This window comes from Cygnus olor, chromosome 2 (genome assembly GCF_009769625.2).
Source record: "Cygnus olor isolate bCygOlo1 chromosome 2, bCygOlo1.pri.v2, whole genome shotgun sequence".
NCBI lineage: Eukaryota > Metazoa > Chordata > Aves > Anseriformes > Anatidae > Cygnus > Cygnus olor.
Window position 1 is genome coordinate 68,720,974 of NC_049170.1, and position 12,419 is coordinate 68,733,392.

At 36.5% G+C, this 12,419-nt stretch overlaps 1 protein-coding gene across 7 annotated transcripts in view; it reads left to right on the forward strand.

Annotated features, from left to right (window-relative positions):
* MAK (male germ cell associated kinase) overlaps positions 1–12,419 on the forward strand; it is a 28,549-nt gene that overhangs the window by 12,428 nt on the left and 3,702 nt on the right. For 3 of the 7 annotated variants that reach the window (XM_040548747.1, XM_040548748.1, XM_040548752.1), the window contains 6 exons: positions 170–490; positions 1,423–1,613; positions 2,162–2,289; positions 3,899–4,030; positions 5,953–6,027; positions 9,066–9,194. In XM_040548747.1, the coding sequence (XP_040404681.1) occupies positions 170–490; positions 1,423–1,613; positions 2,162–2,289; positions 3,899–4,030; positions 5,953–6,027; positions 9,066–9,194 (976 nt within the window). Of the gene's footprint in view, positions 1–169; positions 491–1,422; positions 1,614–2,161; positions 2,290–3,898; positions 4,031–5,952; positions 6,028–7,051; positions 9,195–12,419 lie in introns of those variants that run through there. The other 4 variants (XR_005817288.1, XR_005817287.1, XM_040548751.1 and 1 more) reach the window with 4 other exon arrangements.

Here is a 12,419-nt window from a genome sequence, read left to right on the forward strand (position 1 = left end):
TTAAAATGCTGAACTGAGAGCTAGCTATACATAAGATTTAATTATACATCCATCTTGCCTCGGTGCTGAAGAGATTGCTTAACGCTTCAGAAACACACTTAGATTCTTGATGAAATTACCAAAGTCAATTTTATTAAATATAATTAGTATGTTATATCTTCTTCTCCAGGCTCTGAAGTACCCTTACTTTCAAGTTGGCCAAATGTTAGGACCTCCTCCACAATATCTGGAGAAGCAGATTCCTATTAAGCCTGTGCAGCCAACAGAACCAAAGCCAACTTTACCCAAACTGGAAGCAGTATCCAAGCCAGAACCTCTGTCTTCACCTGATGTACCTGACCAAACGCAGCCACAGCCCCTCTCAAAGGTTAACCACCAGCCACTCCAGCAAATTCAGTTACCTCAGAATACAGCTAACCAGCAAGTACCAAAACAGCAGCAGCCACAGGCACAACCATTTTTTCTGACTATCAGTAAAAACTCATCACCGGTAAGTTGCCTTCAGTAAATACCTAAGTTAGACAGGTGATTCTATTGCAGGTTTTTACTGTATTCAACCTGGCCATTCTCTGAAAATTGCTGTACTTTTTATTAGAGAAAATACGAGTTGATAATTCAGGACTAACTAGGGATATAGCTAATTACTTATTAAAATTTTACAGCAAATTGGGAAAATACATTACTTGTAACAACAATGTATGTTCTCTTACGATAGCCTTTCCTGACATGCTTCTGTAGTAATGTAGTTACAACAGCTATCATTATTGACCTTTGAGAAACAACTCACAAAAATATTGTTGGTATACGAAAAAGAAATGGAAAGTGAGAACTTTAGTTGTCTCAAGCAGGAAAATACCTGAGCAAGTATGCTAAAAATAACAGGTATTCCAGAAAATAGTGGAAGGCAAACTACAGTCGCATGAAAAGATAGAATTACTACTTTTTAAAGCTTTGGTAGAGAATGTTAAGGGAAAACCTGACTAATTTCTGAAAGCTGCATTTGCTCTGGGGCCATGGGAATTGGCACTCCGAACCCCGAGCGTGATTGCTGTGAATGATTTGCACCCCTGTGCCCTGCTTCTGACAGTTGTTCTACCACCAGCAAGAGACTTCAGCAAGATGCCAGCAACAGAGGCTAAGCGCTGAACTGGGCCTGCAAACAGAACATTAACCTAACTACTTCAGCTAGACTTGAGCCGTTGAAGGTTGACAGTCTAAAAGAGCTATGTACAAAATACCTGCCAACTTTGTTACATGTTTTGTGCTTAAAATCTTTCTTAACATTGTGACCAAAACAGGCACAACACAATGGGGAAAAATTCTTCAATGTTCTTAAGTAGTAGTCTGAAGTAAACTAGATGTAAAAAATATGAAGTTTTAGAATTTATTTGAAGCTTTTTTTTTTTGTCCTATTCAAAATAGAAACAAGGAGCTAGTGGCCCTCAGAATGGCACAGTAGGTCCTAAAAGCTGCAGGAGGCGATGGGGTCAGTCTTTGTTAAAGGCTATGGATAGCTGGGATGACTTGGACAGTGCTGAATTTGGAATGTCATGTTCAAAGAAACCTAGCATTGCACTGTTAAAAGAAAAGAAAAACAAGGAACATCTTTTTAGGTAAGTCTTTTAATTATATAATCACTTTTTTTTTCTTTTTTTATGTACACAATGACCAGTAGATTTATAGGTTGGTTAAAACAGATCTGCTAAAATTTAAGTCATTCAAGCTCTGCAAGAACACAAAGAGCTGTATGAACAGGCCAGCTTTGGGTGTGGTGTCTATGTGACACCAGTAATATCCATATTTATTTTTAAGCACTCTACAGTTCATATGTTCATCCTGTTTTTATGAAACTCTGCATTTTACTGAAATCATATAGGAAATGAAGTAAATCTAGTTTATATCAGTTGAGCAAGGGAAAGTTCTGCCAGTTACCCACAGTTGTTTTCTATTCTGTAGTATTGGATACACATTTTTTTTTCTCCATATTCTCATCTAAAACTCTCATGAGGTTTGAGGCTTGACTGTTAACTTTCTGTAGGACCAAAGTCTAATGATGAAAGCAGGATAAGAGAAGAGCAGTGTATTCTTCAAGCTAGCATCAGTTTGTGCTGTTCTGAGGTGGAGTTGCTGGCCACATAGTTTGAACGTTTTGATTTTTCAGCATTCCAGAACCAAATGCTTCATGCTGCATCCAGCCAGGAGGGGAAAATAAGTTTTTGAGAAATGATTCTGGAAGATCAAATACATCAGCAAAACAGTACTATCTAAGACAATCAAGATATCTACCTGGTAAGGGGAAAAGTCAACACAATATGGAAAACATAAGCAGTGAACAATATTTTTACAGTACGTTTAAACTTTAGATCTTGCACTGGATAATTTTGCTTTTCATACCCAGGCTAAATTTTCAAATTTTGGACTGAATGCCTTTCCAAGAACATATCTCACCACAACTGATGCAGAAGGTCCTGGCTATGTAAAAGTGGAAGGGAGCTCAACTCTGCTTGTACATCATAAACATTCACAGGCCCTCTTATGGCCAGTAGCATAGGAAACCCTCGGTAATATGAATCCAAGATCTCTTGGATGCCTAGGAATACATCCTGATATACAGGATACAGGATGATAATACATCCTGATCCTAGGAATACATCCTGATTGACCATAAGCAAGTGTATCCGAGGAGTGAAGAAACTACCCATCTGTAGTGCATATGCACCGTCGTCAGTTTTGCAATACAGGGAGGTTTTGGTTTTTTTTGAACTTCCAGTTCTGATAAGTGCAGTTAGCCTTCTTGATAGGAGGTACTAAAAAATACCAGCCACTTGCATGGGTAGGAATTGGACTAGGAATTGGACTAGGAATTGGACTTTAGAGGTTGGACTAGATGATCTTGGAGGTCTCTTCTAACCTAGATGATTCTGTGATTCTGTGAATTCACACCTGGTCACTTCCCTTCCCAAGGCACTTATTCTCCATAAGAACACATTGATAATTAATAGACAATTCCAGTAAGCGTATCATGACATCTACAGTAATCCACAGTAAGCATTTAGTTGGCTCCTGGTTGCCAGGCAAGTTGTTTTATTACAGTGTATCCCCAGTTTCTCAGGAATTCATTAATCCAGCTAATGTATGTCCAGTCCTTCTAAATATGAAATCACTTCTTTAATGCTAAATAGGATTCCCTAAGACTCAAGAGTTTGTTCAAATGGAGGGGAGAAAAAAAAGCTTCCTTGTCTAGAGGTAACAAATGGAAAATGAATCTGTATTTCTTATATTTTTAAGTATACTTCCAATACATCTGTTTTTATTGGTTTTCAATGAGAAAGGCGTAGTTTTTAAAAAGTATATAGGTAGTAATTCTAGCACTTAAGAGAATAATAACTCCAAGGAGCATATTTGGTATTTATCCATATTACTTCAGTTCTATCACCACTAGCTCTGGGAGCTGCTTTCATACTGTGTAATCCCATTAACTCCTGTAAAGCTCATAACATGCTGAAGTAGCAAGAACCTCTTTGTCCTACTTTTAAACTTATTCTTCAAAGAAATAGTTTTTCAGCCTTGAGAACTCCAATTTTCAATAGTTTATTTCATTTCTGTTAATTGTTTGAGAGACAAAAATATCAATAGTGAGCTTATGATTTTATAGGAACCAGATAACTGTAGTAAAACATCTCTGAAAGCATGAAAAGAATTATTTAATCGGCATCTCCAATTTTCATGCTAGAGGAATATAAACTAATCAATGGACATTGTTCTTTGGCTTACATTTATAGTGTTTACATTATGCTACAAATAATTTGGTGTTGTTTCATGGTTCTAGAAATGACTGTTTTTCATTGGTTGAATTATGTTTGAAATTAATAACATTTGCCATAATTTGTTTTCTAAGGTGTAAACCCTAAGAGTGTCTCTTTAGTAGCAGTCAATAAAGAAGGATCTCATGGAACCTGGAACAACCAGTCATTTTCTAAACCACTGGCACATTTTGGAGAAGGAATGTCTTTCAACAGAAATAATACAGGTAAAAGTGTAATAAAAATGGTCATGTTGTATTTCATCATACTTTATTTAATTAATTTACTTAAGACCTTCTAGTTTAACTTCTGTTGTCAGGCTAAGGTTGTAGGCTTTTTTCTTTTTTCTTATTTAAGCACAGACTCTTAAAAACTTTTTCATACATAAGTGATTTATTTTGATTTCAAAGCACAAAGGGAGTATAGACTAGCTCCTAGAATAAAGTGCTGTCAAGACAAATTTTTTTGTAATCCTCTTAGACCAATTATTGTACTGTGCTAATTTAAGCAAGTAGTTTGACCTCATTACTGCCTGGTCAGTGTCATATGGAACACTATAAAACAGCAGTCTCATATATGAAAAGAAACTAGGTGATGAATGGTAAGCTCATATAATAAAAACGATGCATAATATTCTAACCAAGTTATTTAGCAATCTACCAGCTTTGTAGCTGCATGAAAAGTCTCCCTATTTTCAGCAAGGCACTTGTAGAAAGGTGCCTTTTGTGCTAAATTTTTTAAAAATCACTGCTATAAGTGTTTTAAAGCATGAAGACTAAGACTTACAAGTTAAATGACTTACCTAAGATTTCATTGACTTGAGACTAAAACCTATCTTCTGACCACCAAGCCCTACACACCAACTACACACTCCCACCACCCTGTGATGGGAGGTAACTTTAACAGCTTTGAAGCCGTTGTCCAGCTTTGAAGCCATTGTCACTCCCAACTTCACTGATGCCAATAAACCACCTAACCTAACGTGCTTACACAAGAACTTCAGAAAGCTTGTTTACATGCAGATGCTACACCCCACCTCTATTTAACAGAACTTTAGTAGCCATCTTGCAGTGTCATCAGAACTGATCCTCCATCTGGAAGTCAGGTGAGGTGTAAATCGTTCATCTGAAATTATGTAAAAGACAGGAAATGGAAAAATAACAGCATCCCCTGGATTAGAAGAGACTTTTTTTTTTTTCAACCAATCATGATATGTACCTTTTTATTTTCAGAAATATTGTGTCAGGGTGCCTTAGAATTAATTAGTTTATTCATAAAATTCTCTTGCATGGGAGAGAGGCACAAAAAGGTCAAGAGCTGTTTCCAAAACTATGTATCAGAAAGCTAGACAGCTACCTACTGAATTAGAATGTAGCATTCATCTAAGTTAATTTAATGGTAAAAATCCTCCTGTTGTCTTACTGGGTTACTTTGAGTATCTACCAAAAAATAATAATTAAAAAAATAAAAATAATAATAATTAAAAAAAAAAAAAGAATCTAAAACTGATCATTTCATGTGTTTGAAAATTCTTAGCATTATTTCCATCAGCATCTTAAATAATAGTATCTTTCATATACCCAGGAAGCAATAACGTTAAAGATAGACACACAGAAAACAAGAATAGTTGGAGCACAGATCAGGGTAATACAGCACTTCAATCATGTTTGTTTGTTTGTTTTATATTGGCAGGATTGAAAGCTGACACTGCTGTTTAGTGTGTGAATAACTAAATTTAGTTTAAGTGTTTTATTTTTCACTACCCATGACATTTCCCTAGGGTGAAATGAGATGAAAGCAAATAGTTACAAATGCTATGTGAAGAATGATAAAGTTATGATCAGTCAGCTTTGCAGATATGCCTGAATGCTTAAACTTGGAATTTATTTATATGATTGGAATATGACTGCACTGTTGGTAAACTACATTTTCATTCCATTATTAGAATGGCCCTTATAAAATAACTAGACAGAGTAACATTTCCTGCTTGTAAAAACATAGAAGTGAAACAAGAAAAATGTCAGATGTTTGTTCTTTCTTGCTTTGCTTTTCCTCATTTCTTTGACATCACCTAGCCAGATTCTTTCTATACTTTTTCTAAAGTTCTGTCTTTCCATCTTTTTCTTCCTTTTCATTTTCTTCTCTACAGAAGAGAACTTTATTATACCAATTGAAAAACTATCATGCAAAGAAAGGTTGAATGAAAAGTTAGAGGATCCAAAAGGTAATTTATAGCAACTATAGCCTGGTTCTTTGCACATTTCATATTTGTTTTATGTTTTCTTCTAAAAATTGCACTTGCAATGCAGATTCCAAATAACCACATACGTCATTTTCAGTTGTAATCTATTTTGTCAAACTTTGCCCCGTTCGTTGTGTCTGCTTTAGACCAAGCCTCTCTAAGCTGAGGGAGTTAAGGCAGAGGCTATACTTACCAATGAGGTATGTTTTAGCAACTCTTGCTGTGACACACAGAAGCAGGTAAACAGCAGAGGTCAATCTCATTTACCATAGTATAACATAGAGTGGAAAACTGCTGCTACTGTGAACTTTACTCTTTGGAGTAGTCAGATGAACTCAAGTAAAACACATCCATGTATTTAAGATCCCTCTGTTGTTGGGTGGGGTTTTTTGTTTGTTTGTTTTTTTTATACTGACAGAATTGTTTCACCTTTGTATTTGCTTTGAAACCAAGTTAAGTGCGTGCTGTTATACCTAAGTAGGACAAGTCATTTCCCCCTATGTGCAGCCCAACCTGAATTGCATCAGCACACTCTTTGAAACATGAGAGAATAAACTGACTATATATACTTACTGAAGTCTTTTATATAACATCTGAATGTTCCAGTAAGTAACTTCCTAACTTTTCTTCTGGATTCTCAGCACTTTAAAAGATAAAGTAAATTTTATTATCATAATTGTAATCCACAGCATGCAACTGCACTGTTGCTGGACAATGGCAAAGAACTGATCCCACTGACTGCATTCTGATTTTCCATCTATTACGCTGATTTTACAGTACTGTGATTGCATAGATTTTGGTGGAGTTAACCTCAGTGTAAGAGGGTGGAAACAGGTTTCCAAGCAGCCTAGTTTATGCCTAAACACACTCTCCACTGCAAGCATTGTGAAGCTGGAATGTTTTATCTCTCCCTCAGTTTCTGGCACCTCAGGTGTGCACTGCCTTTGTGGTACATCTCATTACAATTATTCATAGCTCTATTTTTTTTTTTCAACTCGCTACCCAGCTCAGATGGTTCAGTGGCTTTATTCTTTGTGAAGAACCAGGTATGTGTTGAGGTAGGGTGTACTGCCCAGGCCACACTTGCACTTGTCATCATGGCCTCCTGCATGTCTGAAGGATGAATAGTGAGAACTCCTTTTGTACAGCAGTGGTCAGAGGTAAGGAACGATTTAGTACGTGTTTTTAAGATTTTTTTTAAATATTTGTAGTTACTCCTCTGTATTGAACTTCTACTTTTCCTCTTTTGTTCTCATCCAAAAAGATGATACCTCCAGACCTCTCAGTTTCACCGAGACTCTTCTTCTGGGCTGCCATCTTCTATTTTCTGAAGAAGGGCTCATAAAGTACATCAGGCATTAAGAGGTAAGGGGAAGGGAAAAAATAGTTCACCAGTTTGTTTTTTGTTTTTTTTACAGATAGGCCACTTTGCTGAGCTGTAGATAAGAAATAGGCAGGAGTAGTCTTTTTGAGGTTATATTAGTTTGAGGCCTGCCATGATCTTACTTTTAGATTTCAGAATTTTAAGAGGTGCTACTGAAGTGCTTAGACAGGTGAATGTAATACTAAAACTGTGTTGCTTTGTTTTTCAGGCAAATTCCTGAAAAGGAAGAACAACTTAAAACAGCAAGAAAGTCATATTTTAATTGATTACTTTATTAAAGTTTTATTTTTCACCAGGACTCTTGTCATTCTTTACTGCACTGGAGACTGGCATGACCCGTACACAGGGAAGCCCCATAGAGACCCAACTGTTCATGGGACTTACAGACCTGACAGCTTGGGGAGACTGGCAAAACCAAGTCAGCTGAATGCTTTTTGTTAGTGTTCCTAATCAGGAAGGTACACAATGACCCAACACAGCTGTAATTAGCTGAGGATACTTTGGGGGTTTGTAGATGACCAATTTTGCAGCTTATAGGTCCATTGCACTGAGCTCTGATATTAGCACAGAGATCTGTGGGTGTTTGCATGAAGAGGAGCATTTTGCAAGCACACTGGGGCCAGAGACTTAGGAGACAGGAAAACTTCGTCAACTCACACACTATATTTTTCCAAAACTATGGTTGAAACCAACCTAAATGTTAATATAAGTGTTCACACTTGATAAAGGTCAAATTAAAACTACTGTGTATGGTCTAATAGTTCATAAAATGTAATACTACTCTATATGGAACCTCAACACCAGAGAAAGCACACTTCTTCAGATGTTGTGCCAGCACAGTCTTTAAGACTGTCACCATGATGACAGACGTGGAGAAGGTGAGAAATTTGCTTGGAGCACAGTGTTAAATTATAATAGATTCCAAAGCTATTGTACAATAACTCAGTACTAATTTTGTGTGCAGATGCATGACATTTCTCAGCTTCCAAAAGAGGATGATTATGTAAATCTTTTCAAGGTAGCACTGCTTTAAAAAAGATCTGGACCAAAACCAGGCCCAATAAAATTACAGCCAGAGTTCAAAGGCGAGGGGAACTGGGTCCAAATTTCTGAACCTGGCTAAGTCACCTTCATATGGGGTACCACTTACCACAAGAGGATTTTGTTTCTATTTTGGATAGACTTAAGCCAAATATGTTGAGTGCAGAACTACTGTTGAGCGCTGATTTTTCAAATATGGAAATGCTTAAACTAGCTTCCAGTAAATTAATTAGCTCTAAGTAAAAGGTAAGATCTCATCTTCTCAAAACTCGGTATAAAGCTTTGCTATGCGATCTAAGTTTAATGACAGTACAAATTAAATATTCGTACTGTTTTTCTGTCTTTAGTCCTACTGCATCACGGGATCAGATGTACTACAGTATACACAGATGTAGTTTGTTAGGCACCTTAGAGGGTCCAACTACAACACAAAGAAAAGAACAAGTACTTTTGCCAATAGGCAAGCACTAGGGAGTTTTTAAAGAACTCTCACGCTCGTTATTTGTGTTAATGCAATGGTGTTTTGAAGTGTCTATAAAAAGCAGTCAAGGTTTTCTGAATGCAACTGAAAATATTAAAAATCTGATGTCAACAGGAAATCCTGACTTTGTAGGAGGTGCTGCTTACAACCCATCAGGAGGATACATCCCTTCCTTTCATAAAAAAGAAGTTGGATCAGCTGGACAACGGATACAGCTAGCTCCTCTTGGTTCATCTGTATCAGGTAAGAAACATCCTTTTAACATACATATCTAAGGAAACAATAAATGTTAATTTTGTGTGCTTCCTAAAATGTTTATTATCCCTTAATAAGGCTTTCCTCAAGTTTTGTAAATAAAATTATTAGGCATATTTTTCTTAAATGATTTGAATGCAGGTATCTAGAGGCAATCATGATACCCGGAGAAACAACTGCTATTAGATGTTAGGTAAAAGAGGAAACAAACACGCAACCCTTTTTGTTATTCCAGTTCTGGAGAAGTTGCTAAACTACTTTTTATTAGAAATTCAGGCTAAGTAAAATTGCTAAAAAAAAAAAAAAAAAAAGTAACTCCACAACTCAATAGTAAGTGGTCATGTAGACTGGATACAAATGTAACTGCATGATTTATGTAGTTAGAAAAACATTAGTCACCAACTAGTAAGTGAAAAATAGATAAATGCAGGTTAAAAAAAACAAACAAACAACACTCCTATTTAAAGATTTGGAGGATTTTTTCTTGACAGTGATAACTTTAGTGTAGCATGTGGCTGTCCTGCATGGGTATTTCATCAGTATAATGTAATTGATGATACGATGATACTGATACATGCTTATAATGGCCTCAACTATTTGGAAAAAAAAAAAAAAAAAGCAAAGACCTTCCTCAGGTGACTTAATAAATTCACAAATAATGCCACAGATACAGTACAAGCACTAAATTAAAATGAATTGCTCTTTTATTTACTAGGCCTTTCTGGTTGGTCAGCAGCTTCTGTGGTGGTGATTTAAGACAGGTTTTCATTGTGTCTTCATCTTCACTATGTTAGCTATGCAAGTCTGAGTGTCATCTCAGTACGTGACACTGTTCTTATACCCTTGAAATATCACAGGAGTGCTTTCTGGAGTGAAAATCACAATGCTGCTACATTATACAAGGTAAAAGCCAAACAAGAATGCAAGTGACCAGTTCTGAATAGTTATGATATACTAGTGATCTACTTGTACATTACCTTAAACACGTTAAAAGATAGTTTCCTCCATTCAGTTAAAAACAGTATGAAATCTATCCTGAATATAACAGTTACCTTGTATATACTATGGTATGGATGATGTTTCTTTGTTGATACGTTTCTGATTCAGAGCAGACAAACAAAAGTGCTCAGGAAAAACTGGTTTGTGAGTAGAAAACTTAGCACCATTGTCCAAACTCAACAGAATACTTCTCTAGTTACTTCAGATGAAATAATAAGGCCCTAAACTGACAGTGACTTGTTTAATCGAAGGGCCTATGACAGACCAATCTGATATGGTCCTACTTAAGCATGCTGTCTATTTTGCTGACTTGTTCTTTTGAGTTACCTGTTCCCACCTAGGAATTGGCAAACAACTGAGGAGAGAGGGAGGGAAGGAAGGAGATGGCATGCATATATAAAATAAACTTAACTAAATTAATGTTCTGAGCCTGGGCTGATCAGAAACCCACCAGGGAAGACTAGAGCTGCACTTAATTATCTTAACTCACTGCTGAAATTTACCAGCTTAAGTTTTGATTTGTCACTGTGTGGATCAGGAAGTTCACAGGAGGACAAAATCTACAACTACTTCTAGACTGCTGAGAATAGTGTGAATGAAAAGAAATTACTTAAGTGATCCAAAGGGAAATAAATTCAGTGTTAATCTGTAATTAGAAATGGAAATGTAGTAAAAGTCAGAAAAGCTGGCAGATGGAGGTCAGTTAAAAGATTCTTCCATGTCCTGGAGAAAGAGCAAGAATCCTGTTGCTTAAACTGATCATATTTAGCCTAAAATCCACAGACCTGCATGGGAAGAGAGGTAAAGGTGAAGCAAATGGCAGTTTCTCTCCTATAGTTGAACATTAACATTTTTGTTGACCCTTTGCTTTCTATTATCCAAACTGAAATAAATTAGGCTCTCAGTTGCTTTTGCTCTCTTTGTTCAGAGATTTCTAATGCCATAAGTTAAATATATTAAGTATAAAATACAGTATTTTCTTCAGAAAACTTATGCAGGACCCAAGAAAAGTGACCTTCCTTGCCAAGAGAGAGGATATGCTGGAATCATACTGATGAAAGATAGGGAATGCCAGCTTACAACAAAAAAGAACATTAGAAAAGGTCTTTGTTTTTAAAGAGATAGGGATGACCTGACCCTCAGTTTCAGATTCTTGAGATTCCCCCTTCCTTAAATGCCTTGATTCTCACCTGTACCTTAACAAGTTCAACCCACTGTTGAAAAATACCATGCATGCTTTTCCACAAGAAACAGAATATGCAAGCATAAAAAAACATGTATTTTTATTCATAACATTTTAATTAAAACAAAACAAAACCATCAGTAATAACTAACAAGACTGAACTATGAAAGCAGGAAAGGAATGGCAGGACATACGTTAGGAATGCTAAGGAAACAATGGTAGGGTACAGCAAAAGTTTGGATAAGAGAAATTCCAAATAACTAGCTTTAAAAGCTTGGGAAAATAGCAGAATCGGTGATGAACATGAATAAGAACATGGGTTATCAGCCCCTGCAACAGGGTAATCACTTTAGTAAGCTTGAGGCAGCAGTAACTATTTGAAATGCAGAAAAGGGGAGTCTGAGTAGGAAGGCCAGGAATGTGGTAGTGTGCTACTACCAGTGCGGGAGACCCAATGGATGCTAATATAAGTAGGGGGGGGAGGGAGAGGGAGGGAAGAGCATTTAGAATAGAACCTATTAAACCAAAAGATAAATGGAGATTACTCACCAGCAGTCCTTAGCTAAGCAGGAAGGAAATAAAATGCATAAAATCTCAGAAGAAACAAGAGGGTCTCCAGAACCTGTGCTTCAGTACAGGCTGTTTGAGATGTAATGAGTTTATTGAAGTTATTATTATATGCTTTTTCAAATATTTGAGATAAAGAGGAAAAAAAACACACTTCCTTTCTGTGGTAGCTTTATGATAGGAGATAGAATTGTAGGCGTAATCATGAGGTTTCACTGAATTTCAGTCTTGGTGTTTTCTACAGGGATTGTTGTAAAACAGGTATCCAGTAGAAGAGAATTACTAGTAAGATACAAAAAAGATAGGAAACTTTAGCCTTATCGGAAAACAAGCATAGATGGCATGTCAGAGACTAAAGCATCCTGCTGTGTTGGCATCCTTGAGTACAAGTCATCTTTCAGCTCTCATTCAAATCTGTGAAGTAGTGAAACACTTCTTTAATTCTGACTTCTTGTTCCTTTCAG